At 52.2% G+C, this 17,407-nt stretch overlaps 6 protein-coding genes across 6 annotated transcripts; 3 read left to right on the top strand and 3 right to left on the bottom strand.

Moving 5' to 3' along the window:
• Positions 1-9: 9 nt before the first annotated feature.
• Positions 10-3,041, bottom strand: chl1 (DNA helicase; the record flags this gene model as incomplete). The annotated part of the gene is made up of 8 exons (XM_056887538.1): positions 10-720; positions 785-955; positions 1,008-1,685; positions 1,742-2,386; positions 2,445-2,611; positions 2,667-2,757; positions 2,867-2,871; positions 2,924-3,041. 8 exons carry the CDS (start codon positions 3,039-3,041, stop codon positions 10-12), a joined length of 2,586 nt encoding a protein of 861 aa, XP_056739229.1.
• Positions 3,042-3,470: 429 nt separating this feature from the next.
• Positions 3,471-7,556, top strand: N7443_007481 (uncharacterized protein; the record flags this gene model as incomplete). Its single annotated transcript, XM_056887537.1, has 8 exons — positions 3,471-3,580; positions 3,661-4,426; positions 4,491-4,610; positions 4,660-6,021; positions 6,842-6,884; positions 6,939-7,001; positions 7,059-7,468; positions 7,524-7,556. The coding sequence occupies 8 exons, from the start codon at positions 3,471-3,473 to the stop codon at positions 7,554-7,556; spliced, it is 2,907 nt and encodes a 968-aa protein (XP_056739228.1).
• A 796-nt stretch (positions 7,557-8,352) lies between these two features.
• N7443_007480 (putative spindle poison sensitivity protein Scp3) lies at positions 8,353-10,128 on the top strand (the record flags this gene model as incomplete). Its single annotated transcript, XM_056887536.1, has 3 exons — positions 8,353-8,506; positions 8,588-8,709; positions 8,800-10,128. The coding sequence occupies 3 exons, from the start codon at positions 8,353-8,355 to the stop codon at positions 10,126-10,128; spliced, it is 1,605 nt and encodes a 534-aa protein (XP_056739227.1).
• A 789-nt stretch (positions 10,129-10,917) lies between these two features.
• Positions 10,918-13,737, bottom strand: N7443_007479 (putative RSC complex subunit (RSC1); the record flags this gene model as incomplete). Its single annotated transcript, XM_056887535.1, has 4 exons — positions 10,918-13,176; positions 13,254-13,322; positions 13,381-13,543; positions 13,604-13,737. 4 exons carry the CDS (start codon positions 13,735-13,737, stop codon positions 10,918-10,920), a joined length of 2,625 nt encoding a protein of 874 aa, XP_056739226.1.
• Positions 13,738-14,382: 645 nt separating this feature from the next.
• N7443_007478 (ubiquitin-specific protease OTU1) lies at positions 14,383-15,378 on the top strand (the record flags this gene model as incomplete). The annotated part of the gene is made up of 1 exon (XM_056887534.1): positions 14,383-15,378. The coding sequence occupies one exon, from the start codon at positions 14,383-14,385 to the stop codon at positions 15,376-15,378; it is 996 nt and encodes a 331-aa protein (XP_056739225.1).
• A 194-nt stretch (positions 15,379-15,572) lies between these two features.
• On the bottom strand, positions 15,573-17,211 carry N7443_007477 (serine/threonine protein kinase CDC7; the record flags this gene model as incomplete). The annotated part of the gene is made up of 4 exons (XM_056887533.1): positions 15,573-16,253; positions 16,320-16,380; positions 16,438-16,885; positions 16,941-17,211. 4 exons carry the CDS (start codon positions 17,209-17,211, stop codon positions 15,573-15,575), a joined length of 1,461 nt encoding a protein of 486 aa, XP_056739224.1.
• Positions 17,212-17,407: the final 196 nt, after the last annotated feature.

Below are 17,407 nucleotides of genomic sequence, written 5' to 3'. Positions count from 1 at the left end.
TATCATTTGCTAGACAATTGATAACTTCTTTTCTGCAAAGAACTTTGACATTCGCTGCACCGTCATATGCGCTGGACGCTCAGATGGCGAAGAAATTAGACTCCCCTTGATCCAGCCAGGCAATTTGCCCTGGATGCGCGCCGAGTCATATCGACGATCAATCATCACGATGGCTGCATAGTCATTCACATGCCGAATGGCACGCCCAATACACTGGTTGACGGCTCGCATGCAGGAGTTTTCGTAGAAGTCCCTCCCAGCTGCCGCGGCACTTGCCTTCTTCACCGATTCTGTCCCCGAACTAATCTTGAAGGTCTTCTCCTCGATGTATTTGATCTTGGCCTGCCAAACAGCACTACGAATGTTTGGAAAAGGTAGACCAATGATCAAGACTCCTCGGCCTAGTCGATCAGAAAAGTTAATACCTTCCGATAGCTTGCCTCCGACCACAGATAACAATAAAGCCCCCGACCCTGATTCGACGGCTTCGGTGTATTCTTGAAGCAAGGCATCGGTGGTTATCACTACTTCGCGTGACTCATAAAGAATTTTCTTTTTCCGTTCGATCAGGCCGAGAGTAGTTTGACCGTTGCCATTCGGGATGGGCTTCTTCCAAACAGTCAATACTTGACTCAGGTAGTCGTAGCTAGGGAAGAACGCAACAACACCGTCTGGGATGACTTGGCAGAGGGTCGCTATTGTCCGGCCTAAGTCGGTGATCTATGCCATCGGTTAGAAAACATGGAATTCGAGTTAGACCATTGCTGGTTCCAAAGCCACTCACCATCTTCTCAGACCCTCGTGTCTCATAGGTAAAGTCAAAGTCCGACCCCATGAGTCCTCGAGTCAGTGTTTGTGCAACTAGGTTGGCCTTTGGGATGACGTGACCATAGCTGAATGTATCAAGACGTTCTGTCGGTAAATATGAGAATAGATGGTTTCTGTAATCAGACATCTTATTAAGAAGTTAGCCGATGACGGCCAAATGAAGGAAGAGAGGGACTCACCGGAGACATCGTGCCACCAGCCAATATTACAGCTCGAGCATCTTCAACAATTTCACGGAAGTGATTGGTAGGATCGAGAAGCATGTATTTCAACAGTACGTTATCCTGGTCCTTTTGGTAGAAGAATCTCCCTTCCTCAGATGGATTCATCAAAGGTAAGAGAAAGCTTTGAATGTGAAAAAGAACCGGCATGCTTGTCTTGATTTTAGTCTTTCCTTTGGGTTGTCCTTGCTCCTGTGCTTGGGAGGACTCGACATAGCCATCCACTTTTCGGGCCAGCTTACTCTCCTGTAGATATCGAGACAGTTTGTAAGGATTTATCTGGTCAACTCCTTTGCCGGCCATTAGGTCTGAGGGTTGAATTGAACCCTCTTGAGCCCCTTTTTGCTGAGAAATACCTCGTAAGTAGTCGGCAATGGAGTTCACTAGTCGAATTACCTGAGCGACGTAGTTCCGATTCTTTCCCTTTAATCGATTTTTAAATTTGCGTGCATAGATCGTTAACTGTGAGATGGCAGTCTGCAGCTGATGTAGGGAAACTGCCACTGAATGGATACCGGCGATCGCGTCCATGAGGTTGTGCGCCTCGTCAATGATCACCACATGGCCTTTCACAGACAAATCAAGAGCATCGCGGGCAGATTTCTGCAATAGCAGTGGATACGGGAGTGTCACAATCTGTATAGAACCCTTGTCAGCTCTGCATAGATCGCGACGGAAGGGCCGGTACTGACCTCGCTATGCTTGATAACTGAACGAGATGCGTAGTAAGGACAGATCCCGAGGTCCTTGCCGACTTTACCGATATCCTCAATGTCCTTTACCGTAGCCAGCGCATGATCGCGGAATTGGAGAAGCAACGCTTCGTCCTCTTTGGAAGGGAGATAGGAGCATTTCTTATCCGCAGTTACGCCGGATTGCTGCAGGTCCAGACAACGCTCGTTGATAGCCGTGTTGTTTTCTAAAGCGCGAACCTTGTCATTGATACACAGGTTCTTCCTAGAGCCCAAAGAGAGGTGTTTGGTGCGCTCTTCCAGCTTCGCGAGGTCGTCTTTACCTTCTGCATCAGGATCTTTGGGTATGCTAGACGGGAATGCAACTCGCCGCAGCTCGCCCGCAAATTGACTTAGCTGGGAATGGGTCCGAGAGCAATAGAAGATCTTGACCGAGTCGTCGTCCTCATCATCTTCATTCTGCTTTCTGGAAAAGAACTGACCCTGAAACTGCTGTAATAGGGCCAAGGTGCTGGCAGATAGACCATCTGCACCTGCCGACGCACTCTGTGCGTTTGTTTCATCTGTTTCACTGTCATAGTCATCGAGAACGAATTGATCATCATTGGCCTTGGCATCTGACTGCGATGACGGCTCGTCCAATCGCTAGCAAGTTCAGCTGGTTGGTATGTAATCTGAAGATGTAGGATCGGCCTGCTCGTACCTGTTTCTTTCGAGGGCGCTCTGAGCTGTCCTGGGCCACCTTCAAACGCTCTTCCTGCTGCTTGATCTTGGCCAGTCGGGTCTCGAATTTCTGTCTCTTCTCGGCAAAGGCACGACGGGAATCCCGCTTTGCGAATTCGATCATCCATTCCGGCTCATCGTCATCGGCTAAACACAAATAAGAGATGACATCACGGGGGCAATCTAGGAGTAGGGAACATACCTGCTGCCTGATCTAAGGATTCCTGGAAAGCCTTACGCTTGTGATCGCGCAACCAGGTGAGAGAGCCACAGATCAAACTTAATGATTTGCCCTGAGATGTGGCTTAGCTTGATGCCCAATCGCGTATACCATGATCCAAGACATCACGTCTCTCGTCCGACTGATCCGGACCATGACCCGGTGGAGACAAAGACACTTACAGTACCTGCACCGATGTTAGACCGGGGCCAAGGAGGGGGAGGAACTAGCGCGCTTACCAGTGGGGGATTCAAATACGGCGACTTTTCCATCTTCAAGAGACCCGTATAAGGCGCGCATAAACTGCAGTTGGATCTCATATGGCGTGAAAGGGTGATGGAAATCCTGTATATCCATGGCGTGAGATCAGCAATGGTTTTCTTTATTTTTGTTTTTTTTTTTTTTCCCGCAGATAAAAATAAAACGGGGGTGGAGAACTGTAAGGCTCCCGAGACAGGGCTCCAGTGCCAGTGCAACCCTCAGGGGAAATAATTTGCGGGTGATCAAATGTTGCTGCATCCCCCGGAGTCTGGCGCTGTGAAGTGGCTGAGTACTTATTTTTATATTTAGACATTTAGACCTTCTTCTACTCTTCTATGTAATTTCCCTACACGGGTACAGGCGTCTGGTAATTCGGCAGGGGGATCCATTGCATTTGTATTAAGATTCGCTCTCCAACTAAAGTGGGCTGGCATCCACCCCTCTTGGCAACTTCTCTTTTCTCCCCCTCGTTTTTTCCCCGAATGCTTTCTTCTTCCTAAACCCGATTTATCAATACGCGCCGGGATGAACAGACCGCCGCAGGGCCGTGGTCAGCCTCGGCTGGGTGCCACTTGGTATCCAGGGGGCCAGGATGACTTCTACATGCCAGAGGTCATCTCCCCCTCCCCCCAAAGGTACGAGATGCCACCATTTCCTGGTTCCTCCTCCACATCTGCAAAATGCCAAAGGTACGAGTACTAATTCGTCCGAGCAGGGTGATGCCTGAAGTCCCTGAAAACATGCAGGACAACATTGCGCAGATGGAGCATCACGCTCGCGACCCCCGCCGCCCTCAACAGCCTCCGGCGCAGTATCACCCTCACCACCAGCAACAGCAGCAGCAGCAGCAGCAGCAGCAGCAGTTCCCCGAGCGAACCTCTTCCACCATCCAGGCCCAGCCGCAACAGGGCCAGACGTACGATCTTGGTTCCTACGCGCAGGCCGCTACCTACGACAGCATGGATCATCCAAACTTCTCCCCATTCCCCATCCTGCGGAGTCCCCCACCGAACGTCCCCCCTACCGATGAGCAGCGCGAAGCCAAACTGGAGCATCACCGCATGAGTGTTCTGTCGACCACCGACCCGGAAATGCAATTGTCTTGGGCCCAGGATGCGTTGGCCTTTGTCGAAGTGGCCGCACAGAACGAATCCCGTCTGGCGTTGACACAGCCTCCGCGCCCTCGCACGCCACAAATCGAACAGCAGTTGAAGACCGATGCGCTAAACATCGTCAGCTTTTTGGCAGAGCAGCATCATCCCAAGGCTGAGTTCATCAAGGGTATGTGGCTGGAATTCGGCAAGTTTGGCTATCGGGTGGATCGCAAAGAAGCCTTCCGTTGCTATTCCAGAGCGGCGGAGAAGGGATATGCGCGTGCAGAATACCGCATTGGAATGCAGTTCGAGAGCTCCGGAGAGCCCGAGAAGGCAATCAGACACTACGAGAGAGGTGTCGCGAGGGCCGATTCCGCCTCGTATTACGTATGTTCACAGAAAAATCCATCGCAAAAAGCTTGGGATAGCTAACGTTTGTCTTCCGTCTTAGCGTCTGGGAATGATGATTCTCCTGGGCCAACATGGCCAGCGCCAGGATTTCCAGAAAGGCTTGGAGTACATCCGGCTCGCGGCGCAATCCTGTGACCAGAATGCCCCGCAGGGTGCCTACGTAAGTTTCAAGAAATCGATCTTCGGCTGCAAGTCTTAACGGAATATAGGTTCACGGCATGCTTCTCGCACGGGAGCTTCCCCAGGTCAGCGTTCCCGAACCCTACTTGGCTCTCGATCTCAACACTGCCCGTGTCAACATCGAGAAGGCCGCCTATCATGGATTCGCGAAGGCCCAAGTGAAGATGGGTGCTGCGTATGAACTCTGTCAACTGAGCTGCGATTTCAATCCCGCGCTTTCCCTGCACTACAATGCGCTTGCGGCGCGCCAGGGTGAACCTGAGGCCGAGATGGCTATCAGCAAATGGTTCCTTTGTGGACACGAGGGCGTTTTCGAGAAGAACGATGAGCTTGCATTCACCTATGCCCAGCGCGCTGCTCAGAGTGGTCTCCCTACGGCTGAGTTCGCCTTGGGCTACTTCTATGAGGTCGGCATTTTCGTCCCCGTCGACATCAAAGAGGCCCGGAGCTGGTACGCCAAGGCTGCTGCCAGCGGTAACAAAGACGCTTCTGGTCGCATTGATAGTATCTCGCGATCCAAGACTCTGTCCCGACGAGACCATGAAAAGGTTGCGATTTCTCGCATCAAGTCAACACGTTACGTTGCTCACCAGCGAGGTGGTTCCTTGGAGTCCGCTCCGGAAAACATCCAGATGCCCGATCCTTCGCGGATGACCCTGAACGATCAACCCCCGCCCGCCGCTCCTTATCCCGATCGTCCTGGCTCTTCTCGTCCTCGTCCACCAGGCCAGCCAAGCTACCAGATGCCCGATCCCCGACCAAGCTCGGCATTTGGTGTCAATCCGAACCTTCGTCAAAATGGTCCTCCAGGTTACGGCGGCCCCCGTACTCCGACTTATGGACAGCCTCCGATGAACTATCGCCAGCCTGGCTCGGGTGCGGGAACACCTATCGGTGCGCCCGCAGGTCCAGCCAGCCCGCAGGCTCCAAACATGATCAGCCCCAATGGGACACCTCGAGTGGACGTCGGTTTTTCTGCCCCGGCTCCACGGCCGGGTGACCGACGTCCAACACGGCTCGACGGGGCGCCTCCACAGGGAGGGCCTCCGGACCGAAGGCCCGTACGAACCCCTGTGTCTGCCCCGGGGGGATCTATGCCATCTCCCCGGCCACTAGGTTCTCCTTCATCTGCCAATTTCCCTTCCCGACCACAGGGTTCTCCTTCTTCTGCCAACTTTCCTCCACGCACAGAGTCTCGCCAGCCATCTAGAGGGTCGTCTACCTCTACACCCCAACCGCCTTCTGCTCCACCATCTGTGGCGTCCGGTCCGCCGTCTGTGGCTTCCTCGAAACCCTCGCAGTCGTCCAGGCCAAGTGGCCAAGCACCGAGCAAGGGCCCCAAGACCTTCGAAGAAATGGGGGTCCCAAGTGCCAAAAACGATAGCGATTGCGTATGTATTACTGTCTTGTCCTGCCTTCAAAGAACGAACTAACGAAATGACAGATCGTGATGTGATACCCCGGACGCCGCGTTGGATTTCCATGGATCTTTGGTTGGCGCTTCCATCTTACATTTTCTATTATATTTTTAATCCCGGGGGTTCAAAATCAAAATTCTACCTTCGACGTCCGGGAGGCATTTTCGTCGACGCTGTCTCGGCCTCTCGTTTCCACACAGTTGCATTTGCTCTCCAGATTTTCATAGCGGGGCCTTTGGACATATGGTTGTTAAGCTGTTTGTTTTTTCTAGATAAGAGGTGTCATTATGAAGCGCGTTGCAATCTCATTCTGTGTGGCTGTTGTATCACTTGGTGTTCTTGTAGGGTTTCGTCTCGAGTAACTCATCTTCCTTCACATCTCAGCTCACTCCTTACATCTCCGCTGCATCTCCGTGCTCCTCTCCATCCTCAGCGGTCAATACCCCACGCCCATCATGGGTCCTCGCAAGGCAAAAAGTGATGCCTCTGCTCAACCCGACGGTATATTCAATAGAAACTCGTGATAGTGCGACGAGGACTGACGAGGGAAAGGCGCCACAATGATTCTTGACTACCTTCGTGAGTATCTTTGAGGGGCTCCATGTAACTTCATGGTCAGAATGCTCATTCAATCGGTCTGCTTCCAGGTGAACAAAAGTGAGTTTCCTTCAGCGCCTCTTTGAAGCTGGAACAGTGTTGAGTTTTTGAATCACTCAGTCGTCCCTATTCAGTATGTCCTCAAGCTACTTCCACCTCACGCTATTGCGGATCTTGCTGATAAATGGGTTGAAAGGCTATCGAAGTGTCTGCGAATCTGCACAACAAGGTTACAAAAGGTGAGTGGTATCGACCCACCCTCTCGGTGCAGCATGATCTTGACGTAAATCCAGCTCAAGCATCCAAGCTCCTGAGAGAATTGTACCAAAACGAGAAGATTGAAGAACGAGTGGCAGGTCGGTCTCGATCTTCTTCGCGACACCTGGCTCAATACTAATTACGGCTACATCTAGGGAAGCAATCAGTCTACCACGCTTTACAGAGTTCATCGCAGAACGTAACTCCCGAGATTATCGCCGCGCTCAGCCAGGAGATTGAACAGCTTCAAGTCCAACTTTCTTCCATCAAAGGAGATGAGAAAAAATTACGGGCGTCCTTGGCAGCTCTAGAAGCCAAGCCTCGGCTTTCTTTCCTGCGACAGAGTATCCGACAGCTCGAGGAAGAGAAGGAGGCAATTCAGGGTCGCTTAGGGTCGCTTCATGATAGCGAAACGGCTCAACTCCCCCTGGAAGAATGGTCCAGGCTCGAAGATGAGTGGCGATGGTGGCAGCGACATGCCGCCACCCGCCGTCGTATTTGTCGTGATCTGTGGGGGCGATGTACGGAGGTTTTGCCCGACAACACAAGCGCGCTGGAGCTATGGGTAAGCCCGATCTTGTCACCAGCAGTACATCGGAGGTCGCTAACGGCGCTGCCAGGAGTCTTTGGGGCTTGAAGGAACGCTCCAATGAACAACGGTCGGGTATCGACGCTACATTCGCGATCTCCGGTCTCCACCCAGTCACATTATGATTCGCAGCGGAGTCTGAGCGGAACTCAGTCCCCTTCGGACGATCGCTTATTTTAGATTTCCTGGATTCGGGGCGAAAAATAGGGCATATTAGTGCTCAGACCGCGCATACTTTACTTCGTGTGAGAGGGATTGATAGCTTATGGCCTTAGCTTCTTATTGCATAACAAACTTCATCTCTTATGTGCCACTATCCTAGCCCTTGAGGGCATCTACATATATCCATGGATGGGACTGAGCAATATACACTTTTAGCATTTGAGAGCTCGCGGATGTCCTAGAACTTGAGAATGAATATATATCCATAGAATCTTGGCAGTCAGAACATTGGAAGCCACGACCAGCAGGAAACCACATTCTTGGCCGGTATAGATGTTTCCAGGCCCATTTAATTTGAGGATATAGACCGAGAAAAAGGTCAAACCATACATTAACCGTAGAAGCTTATGGCTTGAAGGCTTGATTGAATGAGCGGATACTAAATCCAAGATAAACAGGTGAGCACCCGGAATGGAGGCAACCTAGAAGGCGACCATCAGATGAACAGGTGGACAGAGCCTATGATGATGAATAACAAGCTTGAGCTTTGAAAAGCAAAAGATCTCCTGTCATCTGCCACATCTCGCAAGTCATAGAAAGTCACGCTACCGATGTAGATTTTGGGTACACCGCCTGCGGCCTTCGTCTTCCCCTCTCTCCGATAAACCCCTCCAGTGACTCCACCATCTCTCTCGGCGATGCTGTCGGCCTCTCGCCCTACTTCTCGTCCCAATCGTTCCGAAATGAGAGGTCGCGCGCCTGCTGCGGCGGCTTCTGAGCTTCAGAACGGCCACTCCCGCAACCCCTCCAGTCTCGACATGGCTCGCAGCCCGCCAAACCCCAGCAATAAGAGTACGCTTCTTCCCCGGTGCCTTCAGCTCGCGCCTCCCCTCATGATAAATTGCTAACCATTCCACTTCGATCACTCCGCAGACACTAAGCATGTTCCCTGCAAATTTTTCCGCCAGGGTGCTTGCCAGGCCGGCCCCGCTTGTCCATTCCTGCACTCGACCGACTCCGCAGTTGACTACGCACCCTGCAAATACTTTACGAAGGTAAGAAGTGACCGGGAGTCTTTATTGGACCTGAAGATCACCGTCCAAGGTGAACCGGTGCTGACAAAACACTTTTTTGCTTCGTTTTAGGGCAACTGCAAGTTCGGCGCAAAATGCGCACTAGCCCATATTCTACCGGATGGGCGCCGGGTGAACCGCCCCAGTGGCGGTGGCATGGGAATGGGCGGAAGCCATCTTAATTTAGGTGGCCGAGTCAATCCGCAGGCGTATGTCAACCAGGATTCCGCCTTGACCAATTCAGTGCTGTCACAGCAGCGCATGAACGGCCATGAGCCCCGATACACTTCGCAGGTTCCTTCGCAGGACGAATCGGTTTTCCACGGTCAGCAGCAGCCGCCCTACGATTCCATCCCGACAATTGATGCGGGGCTGGCCCCCGATGCCGGTTCGAAGTATGGATCTCCCGTAGAAGATGTGCGTTTCCCGATGTCACCCAGTCACCATCATCTGACGGCCCTCGATGCGCCACTGCCGGCCTCATTCGATAGCCAGGGTATCTCTCATGCTGCCCGCTATGGTCCGGTGGCTGCCTCGGTTCCCTCAAAATTCGGTATGGAATTGTCATCGCCGGCTCAGAGACCGGGGCCATCGGAGTCCACATTCCGAAACCTGCGCGATCTTGGTTATGCATCCGACTTGCGCAAACAGTCCCTCGTTGGATCCTCTCCTCCGGCGCCCGAAGACTCAAATGGACCACGGTTCCTACACTCCTCCCGTCCCGTCAAGCCTCGTATGCTGTCTGCTAGCGTTCCTCGTCCTACCGCTCTCGATGACTGGGATGAGAATTTCCCTATGGAAGAGGACTACCTGCCTATGAATCTGCATGATGATGTTCTCACCCCCCAGGAGAAGCTTCGCCGGCTTTCGCGAACGGACCATGATATCGGTATCAGCTCCAGCCACCGCGATATTAGCGGTCTGGGCATGAGCAGCAGCTTTTCAAAGACCGGCTCTCCCCTGGCATCTAGTCCCTCTCGTTTCGGTGCATTGTTCGCCAAGCAGCGCCAGAAGAAGGAAGATGATGGCATTGGTTCCTCATTCCCTCACATAGGCTCCCCTCTCCGTGAATCTTCCTTGAACCCCATTGGAAGTCCTAGCCTGGGTCCTATCGGCAGTCGACACGATGGCTCGCCATTTGTCTCCAGTCCTGGAAGACAGGGATCCTTGTCGATGATCTCTGAGCAGCTTAGCGGCATGTCCCTTCATCCCGGATCGGCCCGTCACTCATCTGCCGGCCCCAGTGCCCGCCTCGAGCGAACCGCCTCGTCCGTTACCACGAGCAAGATCGAGGAGGAAGAACAGAGCGACCTCGTCTTCTCTATGGAAGAAGAGGAAGGCAACAAGCGCAACAGCTCCTCCTGGAACTCTGAGACCAAGGAGAGCTCCAAAGACGCCTAATCGGCTTCCTACTGCTACGATCACAACGACACGGGCCAAGCGGTGTCCAACTTTAGGACATGTTCATATCAAGAAAAAAATAGTTCATATGGAGTTTCATCTGGGCACAACGGCATAACGGAGCATACATAACAAGAAAAAAAAGGGAATCCAAAAAAGGTGTACCCGACCTTCTGGCCCCTACTTCTCGCTGTGGAGGTTGAGGTTCAAGTGAAAATGAGGCATACAAGAGAAACCCCTTCGACTCCGCTCTTTTATAGACTGACTTTGCTGCGTTATATCGCCTGGGATCTTACATTCGAGGGGTTGTTTCTGGATTACCTAGACCCATCGCATTGTTTCAACATCGGGGTTCTTTCCCTACGAGACTGGCCGTCTCCTGTATTAATCTTCTTCCTTTTGCCTTCTCTGTGATCTTATGTGGACAGGAGGTTCTCAAGGCTGTTCCATCGCGTTATTTTGTGCTCGATCTCATGAGTCAACGACCTCTTTGGTTTTGGTGTTTTTAACCGGTTTACTTTTCATTATTATTTCGTATCTCTGCATGTGCAAATGGGAGATGTGCAAATAAACAGTTCACGATTTCAACTATATTGACAACTATTGTAGAAAATCCCTGTAGGTATTCAGGAGTCCAGAAAACACAATTGATTCATTATGGTCCGCCTAGTCATACACGTCCAACGCCCCTATACCCAGAATAAATAAATCAAGACGCCTCGACCAGGAGAAATGACTCGCACAGGTAAGAGAGAAATGAAAATAGCCAACTTCGGCACTCAATCACACTTAGTTGTCACCTAGATACATGGCAGTGCCCTTGAGGTTCACGAATTCCTCATTTGAGGATTGGGCTTGGATCTGCACTGTCTGCTGGCGAGCCAGCTGGTCGACTTGGATCCTGCCTTCGCGAGCTCTGACGTCGGCGGCCCGGGCACTGTCTGCCTTGCCTTGGTAGAACCCTCTGTATAACTCGTCTGTACCAGCGGCAATCTGGTGGAACATAGATTCAATCGCATTCGGGACAAGAGCCTCAACCCGGGCTGCGAGTTCTGTCTCTCCATCTGCTCGTTGGCGTTTAGCTTCTTCGTCCCGTCGCTTCTGATCATCGGCTAGCTTGCGTTTTCTCGCTGCCACGTTCTTCTGGCGCTCCTCTTTCGCTACCAGATACTTGAGAGAGTGTCCTAGCTTTGGCTGGAAAGGTGGGATAATATCCAGCGGCGGGGCAGAGAAGAAGAGGACATGGCCTCTCTCGTCGCAGTGGAATTGCTTTCGAACATCCTCGGGAATGGCGGCATTCGCTGCATCTACCAGATGGAAAACTTCAACCGGGCGCGGTGCGTTGGGGTTGTATACCGGGGCCGCCGTGGTGTGGAGACGGTTGGCGGAGTAGGAACCGTATGGTGACGGCGAGGGCTGTGCCGCCGAATAGGGGTGCGCCACCGGTGAAGCCTGATAGCCCGCAGCCGGAGTCTGGGGTACAAAGCTGCTCGTGCGTCGCTGGTTGGGTTGATACATCTGTGGGTTCATCTGGCCCTGATAAGCCGCGGAAGGAATAGGCACAGGGGATGTCTGGTTCATTGGAGTCGCGGAGGATGGCGCCTGGAGTACACCTCCAACATTACCCGGACCAGCCAAACCAGCACTGGCCAAAGTCTGGCCCATCGATGGACGGGGCGTAGCGGATGCCATGGGAGGCGGGGGTAGAGATGGAGGAGGCGGAGATGGGGTTGGCTCTGGCGGCGGCGATTCGTTCTCATCTCTGGGGCGACGGTGAACAGCACCCACGACTGGCGGCGCATTATCCGCACCCCATGCCGGCCGGGGAAGATCGTCTGTCTCCTTTGCATCTTCCTTGAGAAGATGCTTGATGGGACTGGGTACTTTCTTTATCTTTCGAGGCACATCGAAAAGGTCCATCTCATAGTCTTTCTCGCGCACTTCATCCGGCAGGCAGCTAGCCCATGTCTTGATCTTGTTTAGTTTATGTTTCTCTTCATTGTAGCGTGCCTCGCAAACATAGATGTCCTTGTCCGGAGCGAGGTCTCTGGGGCGGCCCCTGCTATAGCGAGTGAAAAACATAACAAAGCAACGGTCGACGATCTCGTCAATCCGGTGATCTCGGTATTGACCCGTCTTCACTACTTCGTTGGGATAGAAGTGCTTTTCAAAGTGATGCACAGTTTGCTCAGGGCGATAATACCAGCATGCGTTGATCCACTTCTCGCCCTCTGCATCCTGCCAAGTTCGATAGATCTGCGCGACAATGGGTTTGGACACATCGTTGGGGTTTTGAATGTGAACCCAGTCTCCGACTTTCCACAGCTCGCCTCGGTGCAAGATACCGTCTGGCAAGGGGAAACGGCCGTCTTCCATGAGATACTCGCTATCGGGCTTCTTCTTTTCCTGCTCAGCCAGCTTCCGAGACTCGCCCTGCAGGTCAACAGCATCTCTGTAGATTTGACTTTCGGACTGGTTGTAGGCCTTGGCATTGTCGAACATCAGGTCCAAATCCCGCATAAAATGATCCACGGAGTTGTACTTCTTGCGCTTCGATTTGCGCTTGATGATGTCGATGGCAATCGGCTCCTTGATCTCCATGTAATAGTCCGGGTAGGTGGCCTTGTCGGGAAGCCTCTCGAAATGAACGATCTTCGGATGGCCGCCAGGCCCCTTGAATTTGCGGATTCCTTTCAGGATGGTCTTGATGCGGGTTTCCATTGGGGTATCCACGCGTGGAGGTCGTCCACGCTTTTTCCGGAGGTCAGGCTCATGTTTCTGAGGGTCTTTGATTCCTCTCTTAGAGCCAGGCTTCGGGCCTGGCTTCTTTCTCCGACGGCTATCGTCATCAGAGTCTTCTTCGTCTTCATCTTCTCCTTCTCCCTCTCCCTCTCCCTCGATGTCTGCTTCCTCTTCTTCCTCTTCCTCTTCATCATCATCGGGCAAAGGATCGGCCTCGGGAATTTCTCCTAGGTCTGGGAATTCGGCTTCTTCTGCGCTGATCACGCCCTTATCGGCAATTTTCTTCAATTCATCGTGAAAGACACCCTGCATGTCGATGATGGTCAGTTATGTTCCGAGGCATGACCAGAAAAATGCGACCAGGTGGTCAGCTGACAGCATACCTTGATCACGATCGCATCTTCGTATGCTTGGGATCTGGGTCGATTGTATGTCTGCGCATTATGAGGGATCTAAAGCGCGGAGACCGTTAGCCTTGGCGAAGGATGGGGAAAGCGCGAGTTCGCGTACCAATGCGCAGTCGCGTACGAAATCCGAGAACTGCTTGTATTCACGCTTGTTGATTCTCTGTTTCAGAATACTGAGCGCCATTGGGTCCTTGATAATATCGTAGTAGTCGGGGACGATGCGCTTGTTGACGCTGCGGTGGAATAATCGCGACGGATCATGGCCACTGTACAACGGCATTGTGAGATTTTCGATTCTCATTTTTCTTCCCCTGGGTAGAACTTACTCTGGTTCGCGAAAGTCGTAAATGGCCATTGTGACATCCATCATTGCCTTCCATTGCTCGTCACTGATGGAGCCATCATCCTCGATGGAGGTGACGGGCTCCTCGGGCTGTTGGGACTGATCTCGGTCCGACATTTGCATCCACAGCCCGCGCAGCCACGCGTGTACAAAGGGAGTTGGGGTAGAAGATGCTGGAGAGCTCGCTGGTTGTGTCGTAGGGAGATGAGACCTTAGGAATGTTTTGCGCCGTGCTGAGTCAGCGATATCCATACGCCCTTGATACGCGCGTATTGTCAAGTTTGGCCTCGTTCCGCAGGCCACACAGGTCAGTTGCAAGGTATTCACATCAACTTATGGAGCGTAATGGATATTGACAACATCTATGCTCGATTGGAACTCACGAAGATTAAATCTGGACCGTCTGTTTTGCTTCGATGACTTGACCCCTACTATGAGCGTAATGGGCGGACGCTGCGGGGGCTTCCGTGCTGATCTCCGCATGACAATCGTCGCATTCTCTTTCCTCCAACTCCTTTGATCTCGCTCCTCTCTAGTCGAAACATTTCAAGCTGCGTCTGATGGAAGCCTCGAAGCTCGGTTGAATCTTCACTGAACTGGCGCAACTTCTCTTTTGGTACACCGCATCTACCCCACACCAGATCCCAAAGTTCGTCATAGGTCTCTCGCTGTCAGGGTGGGACCACCTGTGTCACAGCTCGGCTTTCCTTCTATCTCAACTTCGTATAAAAGAAAAGTCTACTATATTCACCCTGAACAGCCATGCGTATGCGAGTACGTGGACCTTCAGGTCAGTCCACAGTGACGCTGGACGAATCGGCCAGCATCAGTGACCTTCAAGAACAGATTGCGGAGAAGACAGGACTGGCCTCCTTCGATGTCAAATACGGATACCCCGACCTCAAGCCTTTGGATCTGGACCGTTTTCAACCCGACCAGAAGGTGTCCGATACTGGTGTCAATCTGAATGGAGAACAGCTTATCGTTGCTGCGCGTGAGAGTGCTGCCCCGCTGAACGAGCCCGCCTTTAGCCAACCTGGCTCTGGCCCCTACCAACCTTCACCGTATCCCTCCATGTCGAAATCAACAGAAAAGACTTCCGATGATCCACCTGAGATCGCCTCACCTGAGCATGCAGGCACATTTGTGCTCCGTGTTATGCCTGACGACAATTCGTGTCTATTTCGTGCGGTAGGTGCCGCGGTGATGGGCGAGATGGATACAATGGTGGAGTTGCGGTCCATCGTTGCAGCTGCTATTCAGTCGAACCCTTTAGAATACACTGCAGTCGTTCTGGGCAAAAATCCGGATGATTACTGCCAATGGATTCAAAACGAGGCTTCTTGGGGTGGAGCAATCGAACTTAAGATTTTGAGCGAGTACTTCAATATCGAGATCTGCTCTATCGATGTGCAAACCCTTCATATGTTTCAATTTAACGAGGGTGCTCCGACGCGATGTATCGTGGTATATTCAGGAATTCATTACGACGTCCTCGCGCTCTCCCCTTCAGATCCACCATATACCCACGCCGACCCATTTGCCCAGGGCGATACCAAGATTTTTGAGGCCATCGACCCGGTTGTTATGGAGAAAGCCAAAGAATTGTGTCAAGTGCTGCAGAGCAAGCATTACTATACCGATACCTCCCGATTCTCGGTAAGATGCAACACCTGCGGCGACTTATTCACAGGCGAGATGGGGGCGACCAAGCATGCATCAGAAACCGGTCACTACGATTTTGGTGAAGCGGCTTAGCGAGCATTGGATGGAACAAACTTCTGGGTGACTCGGCATATTACGGATTGGGAGCCTTCTTTACCATGGCGCAGATTTAGCAACGTGAGCAAATGCATGCAGGCCCTGTCTGGTCGCAGGGCACATAGAAAACTAGTCATAAGGTACTGTACCGTGTAGCTTCAGAACTGCATATATCGTACAAATCTTGGATCTCATAGCATAGCGACCTCGTCGGCTTCGTCCTCTCCGCCGTCTTCATCCTCGCCCGACTCAGCACTCTCTTCCGGGTGACCGCCCCATTCCACATCGTGGTGAATAGGGTTAGTGAAGAACTCATGTTGCAAGGCTTCCTCGGCACTGAGACGCTTCGACGGGTCAAGTTCCATCAAGCCGGACAGAAGCCGTGTCGCCTGTTGCTCACTCTCAGTCAAGTCTTCGACACAGCTTGACCATTTCACTAGCTTCTCCCAGCTGTAACCTTTCTCTCCGATGGTGGGGATATTGGTTTCGAATATCTGCCCGTGCATGGCTGCAGCAGTTTTCATGCGCCGAGTGCCAAAGATGCTCGACATTTCGATCATGGCGTCGATATCGTCTGCAGAGTTGAAAAAGGGGAATCGGCGTCCGAGCAAAGTCAACAGGATCACGCCGACTGACCACATGTCAATCTTGGTGGTCTGGGATGTACATTTGAACAGGACCTCTGGTGCGCGGAAACCTCTAGTTCCAGCACGATTCGCTCGCCTAGACGGGCGAGAGTCATTTTTTGGGTAGCCGGCTGATAGTCCTCCAGATGGGGGGTTCTTTGAATAGTAGCTGGACAATATGCGGCTACGGCGAACGTAGGTTTGATGGGTGCATAGACATGGGCTGGTGTACTCGGAGCCCTGACGCTATGGGATCGAAATGAACAGCATCAGTAAACAAATACTTGCAAGCCAAACAGTAACAAAACCTACCTCTGCAAGTCCAAAGTCGACGAGCACGCCTTCTTTCAAGTCAGGGTTGTAGAGGAAATTCCTGCGAGTAGTTCATGAGCGTACGAGCCTAGAAGAAATTGAGAATCGTCTCACGTACGTTGGTTTGATGTCTCGGTGCAAAATTTCGTGTTCGTGGACCGAATGTAATGCTACTAGCAGTGACCGCAGGTAATGGCGCATGTCTGCCACCATAAACGTGCGGTACTGGATTCGAAAGTCGGTGTGGGGGAAGTATGGCAAGACCGCAACAACCTGGTCCTGAAATCGGAATGCAGTGATCAGAGGACACACGGATCTACAGCCGCGGAGGTCATGGAGCAATTCGAGCTCGTTCTGAATCCGAATTGGACTGCTGGTGACATAGATCTTCTTCAGTGCCACAAATCGGGCTTGCTTGCATCTGCCGGGTTCTCCGTCGACTCGTCTTCGTTTAGATGGAGGGCTTGCCCATGTCTCTTGCTGTTGCGCCTCCCCGAAAATGTCCCAGTCGTTGTGATGGTGATCGTAGAGTAGATCTTCCGCTTTGTAAACGGTAGAGAACGTCCCTGGTAAGAGACGAATGTCAGCCACTCTGCATATCAGGTCTATTCGCAAGATGACAAGCCGCAGTACCTTCTCCGATGCGATTGACTAGTCGGAATCTGTCCGAGATGCCTGGGAAGGTATCCTCCAGTTTGTTCATGTCCTCGCGCACGGATTCGTCCACCTCTTCCTCCTCGTAGTCACTGCCTCCTTGGGAGATATCATTCAGAGAGGCTCCTGCATCGTCCTGTTCTAACGCGTATTCCTGTTTGGCGGGCTGTGGACCTCGAAAGGAGCTGCTTTGCTGAAGTTCGAAGACGCCGGATGGAGCGCCTCGAAAGGCCGACATGGTGATAGAGGACTCTTCGTGGGACTGGTGAGAATAAGACGGTGTTATAAAAGAATAAAAGAAGAAAAAAAAAAGGACCGGGCTCAGACTGGCATAGGACTACTCAGTAAAAGTGAAGGGGCGGGAGGTGCAGGTCTCATGCGCAGAGAGCTCCGTTGTTTTTCTCCGAAGCGCAACTGGAGCTTACAGCAGCATG

This window comes from Penicillium atrosanguineum (assembly GCF_028827265.1).
Source record: "Penicillium atrosanguineum strain IBT 20685 chromosome Unknown utg000006l_segment0_segment0, whole genome shotgun sequence".
Taxonomy (NCBI): domain Eukaryota; kingdom Fungi; phylum Ascomycota; class Eurotiomycetes; order Eurotiales; family Aspergillaceae; genus Penicillium; species Penicillium atrosanguineum.
This window is presented reverse-complemented; position numbering and strand designations above follow the sequence as displayed.